Here is a 19,443-nt window from a genome sequence, read left to right as displayed (position 1 = left end):
CCAATATTGGGAGGGAAGTAGAACGGTATTCATGAGTAATGAGATTGGTATCGAAAAGGCATTCTCCAAATTTTCTTCGTTCTGATTTTTCTTTAATGGTTATATTTCAAATTACCTATGTCACAATTAGTGAAAATAGTTTTAAAGGCCCAGAAAATTTCCAATCAATAGTGCGTATCCTCCTCATCTTGACTAGAAGTCGCCATCTTGGGTGCGTATCAGACGGGTTACACCAAAGGTTACGCATATACTCCTTGCTGAAAGAAAACAGTACAGGGATATTAGCCGCTTGGCTGTTTTTTGTGTGTTGCCTTCATGGATCAGCGAATCCATATACAATTCGGGCGATTCACAATGCAGTGCGCCACCAAGAGTTTGCCATGGAGAGTCCGGTTTTCAGGTTTATGGTCGACAAAACATGGCCCATTTAATTGAACGAGTGTCAGTAGACAACTTGAACTAATTTGCATTAGATTGGGGCAGAGCGTTCTGCCGCCTTAGAAAAAAACACCATATTGACAAAAAGAAAAGAAAAGGGCAAACATATACTCGAATCATACGCTTACGAAACTACTGACCGGAAAAAAACGAACAATTTCAAATGCCCCGCGCTGCAAATTTGTCGACCATCTCCCACAGTGCACTGGGAAAAACAAACTCTCCGTGGCAAACTCTTGGTGGCGCACTGCATTGTGAATCGCCCGAATTGTAATGGTTAATTAATTCCTGTCCCCGCCCTCATGTCTACAGCCTTGCTCTGAAACTGCTTGGGAAACGCTTTCCGGTCCCGCTTTGGAATCTCGCTCGGCAGGATTCAAAAGATTTCCATTTGCATTTTGGGGAACTTCAAGAATGTCCCGCCTGGAAGTAGATGCATGATGAGTCGTACAGTTGGTGTTTGCCAGATTGATAACTGTCGACACCTCGTTGTCGACAATGGACGTATTAGCTTCGATTCTAACCGGAGCATCTGATGGCGGTTGTGTCGAACATTTGCTGTTGCGGTCGGAACCGTTTCCCATTTTCGCCATATGGTTATTGATAGCACTCAGTTGATTTTTCTTTGGTAGAGCCGATTGTGTCGGTGGTATTGTTCGGTTTTTGTCGATCTTGGTAGCGACCTGATCATCTTGCGTTGATGTGCGTTCAGGGATGGCACCAACTTTCACATGTCTTAAGACTGCTGCATAAACGTTTCCGTAACAAATCCCGATTGTTACAAGTGCAGTTAACACAGCAATGTTTTCGACAATTGGCACAAGTAGGTCTATGCCTAACATGGGCGGGTACAGGTAATCTCTTATGCTTCCAGGAATACTAAATAATACCGAAAACAGCCCGATAACGAAAGCAGCTACCTTGTCCCGTCTTGGCGTGCAATACCGTCTTTGTGGCCGGCATATGCAGTCATAACGATCTGCAGCAATCGCAGCGGTGATACCAAACGAAGCAAATATACCAATATCCCAAAGCGTCGTGATCAGCATACTGAAGTCTCCACCGTTGCCTCCACATTCGAGAGCAAGTCCCACAATGCTAATAGACAAGATAAGGCAAACGTACAGATCAGTAGAGGCTAAGGCCATGATCAGAATGTGGGTGCTGGTCTTACGTGCCTTGGTCCAGTAGACACGCAGGATCAGACAGTTACCAGGTACTCCAATGACAAATACCACGGCTCTAACAAACAACGTGATTGCAAGAATGCTAGTGTCACATGAGTTATCAGCCCTAGACATGGAGGGCGCGACACTGGTGTTGAGAGCTGACAGAATGGCCATTATAGAACTTGAAGTTCCCCTTAATGATAGAGGAGCCTTCAAGTACCACAAGCTATTCCAATAACTTTCCAAAACAGCAATGGGTATGGTAGGTTTCACATCATATGTTTCACCTCACAGACTCTCGGGAAAAGAAATTCTTCGTCAAGATGCACAGGACGCAGCACATTTCATCACCGGAGGTAAATCGAATGACAGCACTCAGGTCCTATCTGCTTCCTTAAGACTGCTAATCATTAAACCTCACATCATTATCATCATCATGGGTGCTGTCACTCGCAGACGTTTTTCGTCCATTGTGATTCGTAGACAAATTGATGCCATGGTAACATAGCGCTTGCGTCTATGCGGCGTGTGGGGCATTGAGTTGGAAGAAAGATTATACTCGCCAGGAAGTACTTATACAGCGTGTCCCAAAAAAAATGTCCCTCTGATAGACTGCTAATTTAATTCCAAAATCAAGTATTATTCTAAATTTAGTGTTCAGATTTAGAAAGCCCATATAATTTTGTAACTTCTGTGAAAATTTCATTGGTCTCGCTTCATTGGTTTTGAATACACAGTCTATTGTGTAACAGCAGTGCTTTTCAGCCCATTCCAAGTTTGCAGTGCTACATTTTCTGCACTGCCTTAAATGTCTTAAATCAACTGTAGTGCTTTTGCATTCACTCCTCTCTTGTATTTCCAAGTTTGGGTTAACAGAAATCAATAGAAGGATTTTTATAGGAGATGTTTGGACTTTCATCAATAAGTGTTATGTAAGAGCTTTAGCCGATTTGTTGAAGGAATGAAGAATAAGAAATGTGAACAGGTGCTTCAGCTGAGCAAGTTCAGGACTTTGTAATTAAAATAAGAATGCTGTGAATAGACTTTGATTCTCTCCTTGTCTTTCTTTCCTATTGAACTAAGTGGAACACACCCTGTGAAAGCAAACACGACCAGTGAACTGAACTTTGATTAGTTTTCATTTAAAAAAGTGAATGAAGTTGACTTTAGTTACTTAATAACAAAAACAAGAACACAGTTGTTGAAATAAAAGTGAAGCATGGAATAAGGTATGGTATGTCTGTAGTGTGCATTTCTTTTTATCAAACTTGGAATGGGCCGAAAAGCACTGCTGTTACATAAGAGCCTGTGTATTCAAAACCAATGAAGCGAGACCTTTGAAATTTCCACAGGAACTACAAAATTAAGTGGGCTTTCTAAATATGTAAACTTAATTGAGTATAAAACTTGATTTTGGTAATTATTCTGTGTTCTATGAGAGGGACATTTTTTTGGGACACGCTGTATACACAAGAGTATTGACACAATTTAGGGCGTGACAGGGCCCAATATCCGGGGTAGCAAGTAACTTTGGGAACATTTCTTGGACAGCTCATTTATTGTTATTTTAATTCGGAGCGGGGGCGTGTCCTTACGCCCCTCCTTTTTAGTGGTTCAACAAGTGGCCACTGGAACACAGCCAGTGGTAATATCGGTATAAACAAGACAAGACAAGCCTCGTTAATCTCGTACAATTGGCCACAAAATTTTATTTAGTTGATTTAGATTGGCTATTCGCTGGAAGTCAATTTTTATGTATCTATCTGGTCTGCACAATGGGCCGGATCTAGCCTATTCATTTTCATTACGGGTTGTCCAATACGATAGAATTCCCAGCTCACAAAGTGCGGCCAGGCAGCCAGTCAGTCGGGGAGTCAGTAGGGGAGTCAGTCAGTCAGTCGGGGGGGGGGCAGTCAGTCAGTTGGGGAGTCAGTCGGGGAGAGAGTCGGGGAGTCAGTCAGTCAGTCAGTCAGTCAGTCGGGGAGTCGGGGAGTCAGTCACGTCAGTCAGTCGGGGAGTCGGGGAGTCGGGGAGTCAGTCACGTCAGTCAGTCGGGGAGTCGGGGAGTCAGTCGGGGAGTCAATCAGTCAGTCAGTTAGGGAGTCGGGGAGTCAGTTGGTCAGTCAGTCAGTCAGTCGGGGGGGGGTGTCAGTTAGTCAGTCAGCAAAGAGGACTGTATAGTAGAGTCATTTTCCTGGAATCCGTGACAATGTTGCGAATACCTTTTTTTCTCAATGGATTTGACAAATAGGACCAATTTGAAGAAAAAATAGCTCCTATACACCTCCCAAAAGTGACGGCAAACTTTTTTATAGCACGTTTTTCAAAATGGCCGCCGACGCCATATTGAAAATAAAAAGAAGAAGTGATATCAAGGGAACCAGATGAGCCATATTGATAAGTGAAGTGTCGATTCCTACTATTTCTGGCATGATAAATCTGCTAAAATGGTATTCATTACGTTTCGGGACCATTGTGACCTCAAAATTCAAAATGGCGACTGGCAACAATTTTTTTGTCGGGCTACCGTCCTCATCATTCTCCTAATCGATCATGGGGACATTGAGCCGCCCAGACCAAGCGATCAGATGCAGACTGCCACAGCTGTTGCGCTAGTGTCTTGTGGTCAACTTCTAGCCGACAAACCCGGACCCAAGTGTTGCAAGGTAGGCCCTGGGTCTCTTCTCGGGAGTGTCAGGGCTACCGTAGTAGATGAGTAGATTTCTGCTGTGACCCTTAATCCTGCCAGCAATTATTACGGGCGTGCGAACGAAACGTTCACTGGCTTTCATTAAGGGCACTGGCTTTCATAAGCTTTCATGCCAGGAAAAACACTGACAAGGATTACCTCTGGTAATTTGAAATACTACTTATAATCAATAATGACCTTGCTTATAGCAGCTTCATGATCAATGAAAGATTAAGTATAGAAAGTGATATTGGAATCGCACCCTAATGCGCGTCTTGCATCAAAGAGTTCTGACGGATGCTTGGGCACAAGAGGATGAAGAAAATCCCTAGAATTGTTCAGGCATCAAAAATGGCCGGAAGGGGGGGGGGGGTTATGGATAAGGACTTATCCATACCATTTGTCCATTTTCTCGCTTGTACTCGACATATATAATTAAAATTTCGGAGTTACTTGTAAGCAATTCCTTACTTTTTACCCTTTTTTAAGGATCATTTTGGAAATTTACTTTCTCAATACACTTTTCAAAAATTGTAAGTCTTATATATTTTAACGAAATCATTTTTTGTTCCTCATTAGGAGTTGCACTTGAAAACAAATCCGCCATGCCAGCAGACTGGTTCCCCGTACTTTATCGCTTTTGATATGGGCGGAGGACAGTCGGGCCGACAAAGTTTGTTTATTCCATAACTAAGCATGGCCTTATTTCGTTTTCTCTGGATGAAACTCGGATATAGCAATATACATCTTTATTTTTTTTTTACAAATGTTTTGCAGAAGAATAGACTTTGTCCTTGATACCAAACTGATAAGCGATGATGAAAATATGGTTTCTTTCACCTTTCGTGGCCGGTCTAAATCTTGCCAGCAACTTCTTTCGCCTTTCGTGGCCGGTCTAAATCTTGCCAGCAACTCCAACAAAAGTGTGATTAACAGAAAGGTGTTGCTGCTTAATCAGCTGGAACTGGCTTCAGTTCGTGACCGATGAAGAAACAGAAAAACTAAAACTTTGATGGGGGGATTGAAAAAGAAAGTATGACAGTGACGTGACCGGGGTCCAATTTGCGTGAGACACTTTGGAGCCTCATTTTCTGGAGTGGGAAACTCAAGGGTTTTTTGCCAAGTAATAAAGAACACCCTTCTTTTAACCTCCTCTGAATTCTGAGCTGGTGAGGAACGCACGTAAGGCACATGCCTCTAGTGGGACGTGTGTGCACTTTTACCTTAGATACACCACTGCCGAAGCGCGTGATCTACATACATGTCCAAATGATTACATTGTTTTGGTATAAGTATTACTACCAAAATATAACAGGCCTACTGAAAGGGCCCATGAAACGAATGTTACCGGTGAACATTTTTGTGCATTTTACTCCTCTTATTGGATGAAATTATTTGCCATCCATTTTAAGGTTTATTTTTTATTGAAACAGTCACGTGGTCGCTAGGGCATATCTTCTGGCGTTGTTAGGCAAAGCTAATCCGATTACGTACTTTGACGCTATAATAGAGCCGTGAAATCCATGCACCCCCCCAAAAAAACATGGCCTTTGAACGTTATGTTTCTCAGAAAATATGCTCGGTATGATTGAAATGTTAAATTATAACGGAAGACGACACTTCATCGATGCCGAAACGTCAATACTGGTTACTGGTAAAGCTGACCTTCAATTCTGGAAGAAATCGTTCATGGGGGGGGGGGGCGTCATGTAGATCAATGATAATTTGTTTTAGAAACTCAAAATCTCAGTGGGGGGGGGGGGGGGGGCGACTGGGGGGGCGACAAGGTTTCATTGGGGGGCTGTCGCCCCCCCCCCCACAATCGGCTTAATTCGGCTGAATAGAACAGCAATAAGATTCCGGAGGTTTTTTTTGGGGGGGGGAGGAGGGGGGTTGCAACTCGAAAATAGGGTACGCTTTAGGAGACTCAATTTCTGAAGTAGGGCACTCAACGATTTTAAATAATACCAACGCTGCGGCTGCTCCTTTTAGTCCAATAAATTCTGAAAAGGTAGGAGATTCACGGGGGGGGGGGGGGGGGGGGGGTATGGGCCTCAAGTGGAAGAGGGCCATTTTTCAGATACGCCTCAGGGGAAGCCCTTGGTATATATAATTGCTATTGTTTGATTGGCTTTTGCTACATTAACAAACTATTTAGAATAATTCTTTTTTTATGTTATTGCGAGGACGAAAAATCAGTCCAAAGCCGTTAAACATCCATTTCGAGTGTGAAACCGAAAAAAGATGTAATATTCATGCTTTTTACCTATATAGCGACATGAAAGTTATTCACTTTTAAATGGGACATCGATCGAAGTAGTCCACCTATATAGCGACGTGAAAGTTATTCACTTTTAAATGGGACATCGATCGAAATTAGTTATTGAATTGTTTTCTTCATCAAGTTTGAATTATTTGCGGCTCGACAATGATTCGGCTTTTCGAGGGCGGGTTCATTTACGCGCAAAACAGAAACTTCCTTTTGCGAGGGCTGCAGACTCCTCAAATCGGAAACAAAGCTGTTTTTCCTGAACACAGTAACATACAAATTCAAATTTCGTTAGGGGAAAAATTAAGAGCACAGGCATACTTCTGTAACTTTTTTAATGAATGGGTCAAGTTCTACCTTAGGAAATACAATTATTTAATTAAGAGGACTTTACCAGTGCATTCAAATAATTACAAGGCTTTGCAGATTATCATGCATGGATATAGCCGACGCCAAGTGAAGATCCCAGGGATCCAAAGCGTCTTGGATGATGTACCAGCAGGTTTCTCCCCTGAAATTATAAGGGAACTAATAACTGCATTGGAATTTTTGTCCTTGCATTTTATAATGCGGGATAGCGAGGAAAAGAGGATATTGTCACTTGTGTAGGGCCGGGGGGGGGGGGGGTGGAGAACAAGATAGTCCAAGTCATTTTATACTGTTTATTTTTCTGAATTTTTGACAAAACTGCAAAAAGGGGCCTTAAAATGTCAGATCCGTGCTCTAAGATACGTCTCCGTTTACAGTTGAACAGCGCCCCAAGTGTCAAATAATCATAGCTGCCTCTGGACAAAGTTCCGGCGACCCTCATGCCGATGGGAGTGGGAAGGGTTCAGGGTGATTCGAAGAAACGGGAAATGGTGTAAATGAAACACAATGAAGTAGATATTATGTGTTTCTGTGTTATTTTCCCATGTCACCATCCAAGGTGGGTTTCATGAACAGTTTCTCTTTCATTACACATGCCTGCATATCACAGATAACTTGAACATTACAATAGTTCGTAGTACGCCCTTGTCGATAATAACACACAGTTCACATGAAAGATAATATGCCAATGCCAGATACGTCACAAAACGGGACTTATACAAAACGGTGTGGGGGGGGGGGGGGTCTCAGCTGAGTATGTAGTGTAAAATACTTTGTTTTAATATTAACTGTAAAGTCGAAACGATTAGTTTAGAGTTACTGGTTTCATGGTAAATATTTCCAAAATTACCTTTTACTGATAAGAATAATTATAGGAAATGACTTTTAATCAACTCTTGTGACATAGAAGACGTGTCTTTTCATTACACAATGACTAGATTAAATTGTAATTTTGTCCTTTGCCTCTGATAGTCCAACACAGAAACCCTTTCAGGGTGTATGCATGTCATCAAAGGTCTCAAATTATTATTATAGGGACCAGTCCTTACCAAAATATCCACAGATTCTGTTGGAGTTGCAATTATTTTCAAGCAATATGAACATGAGGTAACGTATCTAAAGAGTATTTGAAATGTGGTGGTCACTACTTGCGTAGTTCCTGGACTGTCGATGTGTGTACAGCAACGGGGGTAGGGATCTGAATCCCTGGTCAGGCGACGGCAGGGAGGCAGGCTGATAGGACACCCACAGAAAACTCTGACTCAATCAGTTTCAGCAACTCAATTTATTCTGTCATGGTCATGTGTCTCCCAACAAGACTCCACTCAAAAAGACTCCAATAAGACACCTCTTAAAAAAGACACCTCTAGAAAAGACACCCTAAATAAATAAATAAATAAAAGATTCACAAATACATGTACATGTATAATGCACATGTGCATACAATACATTGTGATTACAATGCGAGTACAATACATGTGCACCATGTCTACATGTACTTCAATGCATGTATGGGTGTGCATAGCACTACACACACTAAACGAAATACAACGAACACACACATTATGCAAAGTTAATGTATCGTCAGACCCCCTAAAGCTACGCACTCCTATTTCTGCGCATTCGCCTTTAACCATAAAGGGGCCGGGTGGGCGGAATCCGCCCCCCTCGACTTTTTCCGCGATAGCCTTTAAAATATTATTGTTTTCGCAACCCGAGCTGTTATGACTTTTTAGCCTCAAGCCTTGCGCATCTTTTGATACCAAAAACATAAAAATCAGACCAGGGGTTGTCGCGCAGCGAAATTTTTTCCGGCGCTATGCGCCGTGAAAACTGAATTTTCCCATATACGTCGTGTACACAGACCAGAATTACCATTCGTACATATGAAAAACTAATTAGCCATATTTCAAAAATCCTTTGACCTATAGTCATGAAATTTCTTGGGTATCTTTATGAAGAGTTGCTCTATGCATGTACAGAGTTTCAAAAATTTTCGTCACTCGATGGCCAAGATCTTACGGGGGGGGGGGGGGGCGGCACCCCCGGCTGAGAGATGGTCAAAATAACCCGGCCCCTTTAGGGTTAAGTTATATTTTGCAAGGCGTGCATCCTAAAAAATGACATACTTTCACTGGGATCGTATCCTCCGATGCAAGAACTTTTAACCAGCAGCCGAAAAAAAAATGTGGAAATTGAAGGCTTTACCTGGAATTCAGGCAAACAATGAAGTCTAAGTTATTTTTAAATAAAAATGTTTATATTGAGTTACATGGCCCGGACAGCACATATTTTTTAATGAAGCTTCCCCTGCGCGGAATTAGGCAGGATTCATTTCTACAACGCTGAAACTGCACGCTTTGGAATTCCCCTGCTTGCTGCCCCAAATAAAGAGATGTTGCTTTGTTAATTGGTACGGTAGATGATCGTAAGCCAACAATATAAGTTTTGTTGAGGAAAAGAGTGTTTGCTTTGCTATTTTTAAGCTACTGGGTTGCAAAGCCCTATCTGTGCAGAAATAGGAGGATTGAGGATACATTTCGACGAGGTAAAACGAGTCGAAAATAACATAAAACAAATGACTTTTAATCAGGCGCGGATCCGGGGGGGGGGGGGGATTTGGGGGTCAACCCCCCCCCCCATCTGTGTCAAAAAAAAATATACCATACAAATTCTTAAAAAATAAGTTCCCCCCCCCGTGACACCGCTAAAAAATTATACTGGTATAATGTCCGCCTGTTCAAAATAGGGTACACCATTCTGTAATCTAGTGTTAATAATCGTCGAATTTGAACAGCACCCCCTATTGTAATATGGTAACCCCCCCCCCCCAGTTTTTGATTGTACGGAGGCCAAGTGTCCAGAGAAAAAAACCTGTGCACATTTTCAGATTTTTTTGCTTATGAAACACCCCCCCCGCGAAAATTCCTGGATCCGCCCCTGTATACATGGGCGTCGCGAGGGGGGGGGCAAGGGGGGGGCACTTGCCCCCCCTGGAAAAGCAAAAAAAAAAAAAAAAAAAAAAAGGAAGAAAAAAAAGGGAAAAAAAGAAAAGAAAAAGAGGCGCGAAGACAAAGTGCTGTAAATTTAATGAGTTGGGGGGGGGGCAAAATGTCCCTGCCCCCCTCTAAAACTGATAAATCGAGAATGTGTTGAGAAATACAAGCATTTTTTGGCAAAATTTTTTTTTTGCCCCCCTCTAGAAAAAATCCTGGCGACGCCCATGCCTGTATAATTCGTGTCTCAACTCACCCACTCTAGGGTATTCAAAGGTAATACTACAGTATGTCTTTCTCCAAACTGCCCGGTTCAAATACAAGACAAGACCGATGAAAATGAGACCAGTAGTTGTGAAAAGGTACATGGAAAATGTGCTTGTCCTTGTATCCACTACAGAAAGTCTTAACTTTAAGGATTTCTGATGACAATTCTGGTGTCGTTAAAGATCATCGCTTCATTGGGTTTTTTTTCGAATGGTTTATTGATATTTTGTCATTTTTTGGACCAAAAGTGAAGGTTTTTTTAGGAGTCATATGAAGTTTTTTGATGAGTCATCAACCAAGAAACCACGATCAATAGACAAATCCATTAAGCCCCGCCCACTGAGCACGCGGGCAACAACACGTGACCCCATCCAACGTGCCAACCCGTGCGTCAAACGCACGCACACGCATGGTGGACTTTAGTGCACGCATGTCAGTCTTAAATCGCAGCTGTGATTGGTCAAGAAATCGTGGGTGGGGCTCAATGGATCGGTGTTTCAATGGAGTTCACATCTTATAATTTTCAGCCAATCACGAACGTCTGCTGATACCACTCTCACGCTATCGGTCCTTCGTTACCACTATCGTAAGCTCTGCACCGTCCATTTACATCTCCAAAAAGTATAAAAAGTCTGTCTCGTTCTTCGAATAGTCATTCCGGCGATTGTCGTCAACTAGCAAGCTTATCTCTACATCAGGAGCACAACAGCGTCAACTTCATGTAAGTAACTTACTTTGTGAGTAATTTCAATCCATCCTTCCTAATTTTCACGGCTATTACGCGTACGAAGCGACAGTTTACATTGCGTTAGCCTGTGTGTAGATGCCAAACGCTCGTCTTACAGACCTGTCACATACAATACATGACTCCATAAGAGTTACCAGTAGGTTTCTGGTTCGTTCAACTGGTTTCAACTGGTTCCCATTGATACCAACATAATTACCCGTTATTACTGGTTTGTTCAGTTTTTTTCAACTGGTTCCTGTTGATTTCATCAGGATTACTAGTTATTACAGGTCTGTTCAGTTGGTTTCAACTGGTTCCTGTTAATGTTGAGTCCATCAGAATGACCAGTTATTGACTGGGTTGTTCAGATCGTTAAGCTGACATTCGTTCATAGTCCATGGGACGAGGCCTTTTTTTCGCTCGCCACGCGGTCTGGTTCGCCGAATTTTATAAAACTTCACAGACATGTAGATTATGGTGTATCATATCGAAAAAAACTTTGTTCCCCGATCCACAGTTTGTTCGGGAATGAGAAAATCTGGGATAAAAACGCCGAAAATTCTACATGAGAAAAAAAAGAAGAAACAGCGCCCCCTATTGACACAGTCAGAAACCTTTTCTCACTCCATGGCTGTCCGACTCCGAGTTCGGGCCGGCGGTCTGTTGTCAAGTTGACGCGAATATTATTGTTCTCGCGCTCGACGGCGAGAACACGACCCACGAGCACTGTACTCGGAGCAGGATCTCACACCATGCCCCTATCCGTCGTTGTTTGTAACTATATACCCGTGTCAAGAACAAGACCCGCCCAAACTCGGCCAATGCTAAATGACACTTCTTTCATATATTTAATATATTCTAGATTTTTGTTATTTGTCATCGGGATACCAAAATATCTTCGTTACAGTTTTGTCCAACACAGTGGCGCAGCCAGGATTCTTTTGGGGGGGGGGGGCAGGAACATTTCATGGGGGGCGTTATGTAGATCAATGATAATTTTTTTACAAACTCAAAATCTCAGTGGGGGGCGACTGGGGGGCCCCCCCCGCCCCCCCCCCCCCCCCCCCCCGGCTACGCCACTGGTCCAACATGAAATGATCACGCTTTACATTTAAGATCGAATGTTTACAGGTTATGTATTAGCTGAACATCGATTGGTATGGTTAAACCACAGATCAGAATAATTTTGTGAACTCTTATCTCAGGGTAACATGTTTTCAAAAATAATATAAGTGCGTGGCATCTGGTGGAGCATCTGAACTTCTGAACCATCTCTAAGAAATGTTATTCCTGAAATTTAAAAAAGTAATGCAAATTTGATGCAGCCTCAAAAAGGAAGCGGGTGGACCGTTGGGTTATTTGTGGTTTCACGGACAGAGCAACAACAAAATAAGGAATCGGTTCTTAAAACAAGATTCAAAATAATAAAATCGGTTAAACGGTTTCAGCTTAAACAAATTGCAGTGGTAATGCTGCAGTGCCTCTCACAGCTTCCAAATAGGGGAATATACATTCATTTTCTCAGACAAAAAAGTGGGTCCTTCAATTTGATGAGGCTTTTGATATGTTAAAAGTTATACAACAATTATCTAACCGGCCTGTACATGTGCTCATAATCTCGTTTTGGTCAGTTAAAAATAAACAAGTAATTAATGCTCATTCAGTACAGATTGAACAAATCTATGTAATCTAAATACCATTCTTCTTGTGTATACGGGTGGGTAACAACTGTGCAGGTTTACATCCCCCAACAAAAAGAATAAATTAATAAATTATGAGTGGATGAAATTAGATTATGTAGGTTTCCCCGGCTATGTTAAAACGTTTATCATTCGAATTCACCGTTTCTAATATTCATATTCGCCCATCACTGTCGATTTAGTGCACTTCCAACGTTTAATTTCGTCTTTTGTGTGACAGTATAAAATTCAGTTCAAGCAATTCAAACAACAATTGATGCCCGATGCAGGTATGGAACGAGTACCGTTCTTGTTGTGTATATTTGTATTATTCTGGGTTACCGTATCTTTATGCAGTCAAGATGAAGGCTTATATCTGTTTGGTCGTTCTGGTGTGCCTGGGCTCTGTCCTCTCGGCTAAAACTAATGAAGGTAACATTTCCTTTTTTCCCCTTCTTTTTTAAGCTTCAGTCCGTCATTTCTTTTTTTGAGAGAGTGCCTCCCTCCGACCATAATCAAATCCCCGTGCTAATTTGTGTTTCACCCCGAACACTCCCATTGTTATTTTCCGTGGAGTCGAAGAAACATCAAAATCGACCGACGTTTAGTTGATTGAATTGTTGATTTAAAAGGTTGGACTTATTTGCGGCCCCACAATGACAAGGGCGGATCCAGAACACAATTGTTTTTGGGGGGGCCAAAAAAAAAATTGTGTCTCTTAAAAAGTGTCTCAAAAAATTACGGCGTGGGGTTCGGGGCCCGCCTAAGGGCCCCACAATTTTTTGGATTCTCGATGCTCTGTGGTGCGATCTGAGGCAATTTCTGACCACTTTAGCCAATGTTTTTTGAGGAAAAGATGGTGGTGTACTCATTGCCTGCCTTTATTGCGACGTCACATAAAAAAACAAACAATTGGCTTCGGGTTTTTTTTGGAGGGGGGGCATGGCCCCCTTTGGCCCCCCCGGATCCGCCCTTGCACAAAGTAAGTCGGTTCCATGGCGCTACATTAATTTAAAATGTAGCTGTATGGTCGCTTCTGATTGAAGATGGCCAAAATGAAAAATAGAAGTAGTTTTCCCGTTAATTGAAAGCAAAATATTAAACATGAATTTTAGAATTGAGCATGTTCCCTGTCACATTCTTTTCCCGTACAGCCTAGAATATTGGGGGCCCTGGAATTGGTTATGGTATTGGTATTGTTTTATTTCCATACATCACATTATACAGTTGTTTACAAAAATTGCACAGTGGGTGATCAATGGCAAATACCAGGCAAAAAGCAAATGCTTGGACGTGGGCTGGTTCCGTATTTTACACATTGGCGTACATGTACAACAACTATAATAACAAGGTACAAAAGAGAAAAAAAATACAAAAGGTCACTGACTGAAAGTACAGCTGAATTCCAGAATATAACAAGGATGCTATAAACTCATGACAGTCGTTATGGTAAACAACAGGATGTTTTTGTTACCAAGTTCCAATCATTATTCCACAATGATGACCGTAATTGACTTCCCTTGAAACCAATGGAACACCTTTTTAATAGAATCATTGGAAACCAAAGCTGTGTCCCGTTTCCTTTTTGAAGAACACGGGGCACGCATTTCTTTTTGAAGTTATTCCCTTTTAACCGATGCAGCTTAGTTAAACGACATCTATTTAACATTACGATGCAATCCGCCAATCGGGCCAGTACAGTAGTAAAGTACTGACACATTGGTCAATCGACCATGTTCCAGTAAAGATCCTTGTATATAATTATAATGTGTAAGATTTAGCGTTGTGATTTGTTTTATCTAAACTGACGCACTGACCAGCAATGAAATAATTGTTCCGCCTCTCTTTCCTTTCAGCCGACGAGGTTGTTGTGAAACAATATCTAGGAGCGCGTAAGTTTCTGCAGTTGATTTATTCTTAATTTCGAGCTAATTAATCAGATTTAATGTTCACATTAAACACGCTGCCAATGTATTGATGCACAGTGTTATCGTGTGGTAACACTAACATTTCGTATCCAACTGCTTTATTTTCAGCCTGTGGTTTTGATTCTCCACCTTGCGATCCCGGCTTGACCTGCATGCCATGGGGAAGGTGCGAGTTTACTCGCAAGAGAATGGCAAATGTTGAAGGTAATTTTTACTTCTTCCGAAAAGTTGACTCGACAGTCGTTATAATTTTTTTTTCCGGAAGGGGGGGGGGGGGCTGTTTCAATCAATCAATCAATCAATCAATTAATCAATCTTACTTTATTTACCACATAGCAATACAAAGCAGTATGTCAAGACAATCATAAGATCACAATAATGTGGATGAGGGTCTCAAAAAAGCAAAGCTTGTCGAGTAGTGACCCCACTTTTGTTAAATAGATGTCGTTCAACTTAGGCCAAAAAAAAGTCTCCGGTTTTTGGTATGAAGCTTGCCCCAAAAAGTGGTACGGCGACGCGGCTTTTCCCCCCGTTTTTTTCTCAATGCCGGCTGATGACTGCAAATGGTGCCCGACTACATTTAGTGCAATGGGAGTCCCTAGAGGCTACATAAAGCTTATACTCGATCGTAACCCCATCTAAAAACACGTTAAAATTGTGCTGCAGCAGGATTCCAGTCAAACCAGTGAGTTTGGCAGTTTTGAGACATCATCTTACATTGGCAAAAAAACTTTTTCATTTTGCCGACGTGACGCGCATGGCTACGGCGACGCGTGCGCATACCAGAAACCGGAAACTTGTTTTGGCCTTAGCTAGTGAGCCCACGTAATGATATATTTCGTTCAACTTAGCTGCACCCGTTGAAGGAAATAATAATTTCAAAAAGAGGAAAATTTGTCATTCAAAACTGCATTTTACTGTAATTGACTTACCTCGAAACCGATGTAACACTTTTTTAATAGAATCATTGGAAAGCAATGCTGTGTCCCGTTTCCTTTTTGAGGAGCGCGGGGGACACATCTGTAACGCAGTGAACATAAAAAGTGAAGAGTCAACATGTTGTCCGTCTATTGCTCGTCAGCTCAAGCGGCGAAGTTTCTAGGATTATTTTCCTCTTTTTGAAGTTATTCCCTTTTAACCGATGCAGCTTAGTTAAACGACATCTATTTAACATTACGATGCAATCCGCCAATCGGGCCAGTACAGTAGTAAAGTACTGACACATTGGTCAATCGACCATGTTCCAGTAAAGATCCTTGTATATAATTATAATGTGTAAGATTTAGCGTTGTGATTTGTTTTATCTAAACTGACGCACTGACCAGCAATGAAATAATTGTTCCGCCTCTCTTTCCTTTCAGCCGACGAGGTTGTTGTGAAACAATATCTAGGAGCGCGTAAGTTTCTGCAGTTGATTTATTCTTAATTTCGAGCTAATTAATCAGATTTAATGTTCACATTAAACACGCTGCCAATGTATTGATGCACAGTGTTATCGTGTGGTAACACTAACATTTCGTATCCAACTGCTTTATTTTCAGCCTGTGGTTTTGATTCTCCACCGTGCGATCCCGGCTTGACCTGCATGCCATGGGGAAGGTGCGAGTTTACTCGCAAGAGAATGGCAAATGTTGAAGGTAATTTTTACTTCTTCCGAAAAGTTGACTCGACAGTCGTTATTATATTTTTTTTCCGGAAGGGGGGGGGGGGCTGTTTCAATCAATCAATCAATCAATCAATCAATTAATCAATCTTACTTTATTTACCACATAGCAATACAAAGCAGTATGTCAAGACAATCATAAGATCACAATAATGTGGATGAGGGTCTCAAAAAAGCAAAGCTTGTCGAGTAGTGACCCCACTTTTGTTAAATAGATGTCGTTCAACTTAGGCCAAAAAAAAGTCTCCGGTTTTTGGTATGAAGCTTGCCCCAAAAAGTGGTACGGCGACGCGGCTTTTTTCCCCGTTTTTTTTCTCAATGCCGGCTGATGACTGCAAATGGTGCCCGACTACATTTAGTGCAATGGGAGTCCCTAGAGGCTACATAAAGCTTATACTCGATCGTAACCCCATCTAAAAACACGTTAAAATTGTGCTGCAGCAGGATTCCAGTCAAACCAGTGAGTTTGGCAGTTTTGAGACATCATCTTACATTGGCAAAAAAACTTTTTCATTTTGCCGACGTGACGCGCATGGCTACGGCGACGCGTGCGCATACCAGAAACCGGAAACTTGTTTTGGCCTTAGCTAGTGAGCCCACGTAATGATATATTTCGTTCAACTTAGCTGCACCCGTTGAAGGAAATAATAATTTCAAAAAGAGGAAAATTTGTCATTCAAAACTGCATTTCACTATAATTGACTTACCTCGAAACCGATGTAACACTTTTTTAATAGAATCATTGGAAAGCAATGCTGTGTCCCGTTTCCTTTTTGAGGAGCGCGGGGGACGCATCTGTAACGCAGTGAACATAAAAAGTGAACAGTCGACATGTTCTCCGTCTATTGCTCGTCAGCTCAAGCGGCGAAGTTTCTAGGATTATTTTCCTCTTTTTGAAGTTATTCCCTTTTAACCGATGCAGCTTAGTTAAACGACATCTATTTAACATTACGATGCAATCCGCCAATCGGGCCAGTACAGTAGTAAAGTACTGACACATTTTAATGGACATTCGACCATGTTCCGATAGAGATCCTTGTCATTATATGTGTAAGATTTAGCGTTGTGATTTTTTTTTTATCTAAAATGACGCACTGACCAGCAATAAAATAATTGTTCCGCCTCTCTTTCCTTTCAGCCGACGAGGTTGCTGTGAAGCAATATCCAGGAGCGCGTAAGTTTCTGCAGTTGATTTATTCTTAATTTCGAGCTAATTAATCAGTTTTAATGTTCACATTAAACACGCTGCCAATGTATTGATGCACAGTGTTATCGTGTGGTAACACTAACATTTCGTATCCAACTGCTTTATTTTCAGCCTGTGGTTTTGATTATCCAATGTGCGATCCCGGCTTGACCTGCATGCCATGGGGAAAGTGCGACTTTGCTCGCAAGAGAATGGCAAAATATTGAAGGTAATTTTTGCTTCTTCCGAAAAGTTGACAGTCGTTATATTAATGGATGCGGGTCTCTAAAAAGCAAAGCTTGTCGAGTAGTGAACCCACTTTTGTTAATGGCGTTCAACCTAGGCTAAAAAAGTCTCCGGGTTTCTGGTATGAAGCTTGCCCCAAAAAGTGGTGCAGCGACGCGGCTTTTTTCCCCCGTTTTTTTCTTCAAATGTCGGCTGATGTCTGCAAATAGTGCCCAACTAAATTTAGTGCAATGGGAGTCCCTAGAGGCCACATAAAGCTTATACTCGATCATAACCCCATCTAAAAACATGTTAAAATTGTGCTGCTGCAGGATTCCAGTCAAACCAGTGAGTTTGGCAGTTTTGAGACATCATCTTACATTGGAAAGATAAACTTTTTTTCATTTTGCCGAAGCGCATGGCAAGGGCGACGCGGGCGCATACCTGAAACCGGAGACTTTTTTGTTTGGCCATAGCTAGTGAGCCCACGGAATGACAGATATAATCGTTCAACTTAGCTGCACCCGTTTAAGGAAATAATAACCTCAAACAGAGGAAAATTTGTCATTCAAAACTGCATTTTGGTGTAATGGACTTACCTTGAAACCAATGTAACCTAGTAGACTTCCTTACCTCCCTACGTACAGAGGGAGTCCACGATATTAAGTGCCCAAAACAATAATTTTCTTTTTTTGAGTCGTATTACACAGAGGTCTAAGAACCTGGACGTCAGTCGTAATGCAATGAAGACAATCGTCCAACCTGGGCTAGATTTGACACCATTATAGACATTTAACATTCCTGTACTAGTTTCTGTGCATGTGATTTCTAGCACTGACATTTTAAGCAAGTTCAAAGGACGTAAATACCAAAAACGGTTTTATTTTTTTCCTATTTTTTTTCATCCAACGAGTTTGGTGTGAGCTTAACAATGAAATAATTTTTTATTTTCTCTTGTTTTGGTCTTCATTTCAGATTCCAAATGCCAGCAGCCTTGGGATGATGAAGTCGCAATTGATTATTTATTACGGTGTAGGGATTAAGTTGTATTGTCTTTGCCTTGTTCGAGTTAAATGAGACTTTTTGCATCTACATGTAATTGAAATTCCCACAAGGAATAAAAGTTGACAAAGCTAACTCCCGTGAGTAAATTAATGACATATTTCTCGATTACTATTTAATCTGATCCTAGTCTGAATCTTTATCTGGAAATGAACAACAACACCCGATGGGTGTCACGATTGTGAAGCTACCACTGCGAGTTTCTCTGACACAACTTCCTTCTTTGCATCGCATTTATTTATCATGTTGTCTTGTTATTACATAGGCCTTTCTTTACAGCTTGCTGAAATCAGTTGTCACTTACAAGATATTATACAGTGAATTATGAAGACTTAAAACTGACCTGTAGGCAGATGAGAAAAATCATACGCTATATCTGAACTAAACAAAAGCATGAAAAGTCGTTCTGGGTGGTGGGTCTTAATTATTGTAATCACACTTTTAAGATTTCTGTTGAATAAATGCTGTTGGCATGGTATGAGCTCCTGCGACCAAAGTTATCTCTTCGTAGCCTGTTATTTTTTTGTCGGAATTGAAATGTCCTTTTTAATGCAGAAACCGTAGAAGTTAGCAAAGAACTTGAAATATGTGCCTTGAAGCATCTAATCGCTATCTTCGAGCATAATATCTCCAGTAAAATATCTTCACTCTATCTAAAACGTCCCGGGTCAGATATGCATGTCCTGCGGAATGCGGGTCATATAAGACTAAGTGATACTACTTCGGGTCAAATTGACAATTTTCCGGGTCAAATGGTCCGAAAAATGATCCAGAGA

At 41.5% G+C, this 19,443-nt stretch overlaps 1 protein-coding gene across 1 annotated transcript; it reads left to right on the top strand.

Moving 5' to 3' along the window:
* Positions 1-10,765: 10,765 nt before the first annotated feature.
* Positions 10,766-19,167, top strand: LOC119738879. Its single transcript, XM_038213854.1, has 9 exons — positions 10,766-10,918; positions 12,961-13,035; positions 14,460-14,495; positions 14,640-14,735; positions 15,893-15,928; positions 16,073-16,168; positions 17,333-17,368; positions 17,513-17,609; positions 18,581-19,167. The coding sequence occupies exons 2-8, from the start codon at positions 12,966-12,968 to the stop codon at positions 17,605-17,607; spliced, it is 465 nt and encodes a 154-aa protein (XP_038069782.1). The 5' UTR covers positions 10,766-10,918; positions 12,961-12,965; the 3' UTR covers positions 17,608-17,609; positions 18,581-19,167.
* Positions 19,168-19,443: the final 276 nt, after the last annotated feature.

The sequence above is a fragment of the Patiria miniata genome, unplaced genomic scaffold (genome assembly GCF_015706575.1).
Source record: "Patiria miniata isolate m_02_andy unplaced genomic scaffold, ASM1570657v1 HiC_scaffold_3, whole genome shotgun sequence".
NCBI lineage: Eukaryota > Metazoa > Echinodermata > Asteroidea > Valvatida > Asterinidae > Patiria > Patiria miniata.
The sequence above is the reverse complement of the archived record's forward strand: the minus strand, read 5'-3'. Positions and strand labels throughout refer to the sequence as shown.

Coding starts and splice junctions, on each gene's coding strand:
- LOC119738879 (XM_038213854.1), top strand. CDS start 12,966: ATGAAGGCTTATATCTGTTTGGTCGTTCTGGTGTGCCTGGGCTCTGTC. Junction 15,929..16,072: donor GAAACAATATCTAGGAGCGC/GTAAGTTTCTGC, acceptor CTTTATTTTCAG/CCTGTGGTTTTGATTCTCCA. Junction 16,169..17,332: donor GAGAATGGCAAATGTTGAAG/GTAATTTTTACT, acceptor CTTTCCTTTCAG/CCGACGAGGTTGCTGTGAAG.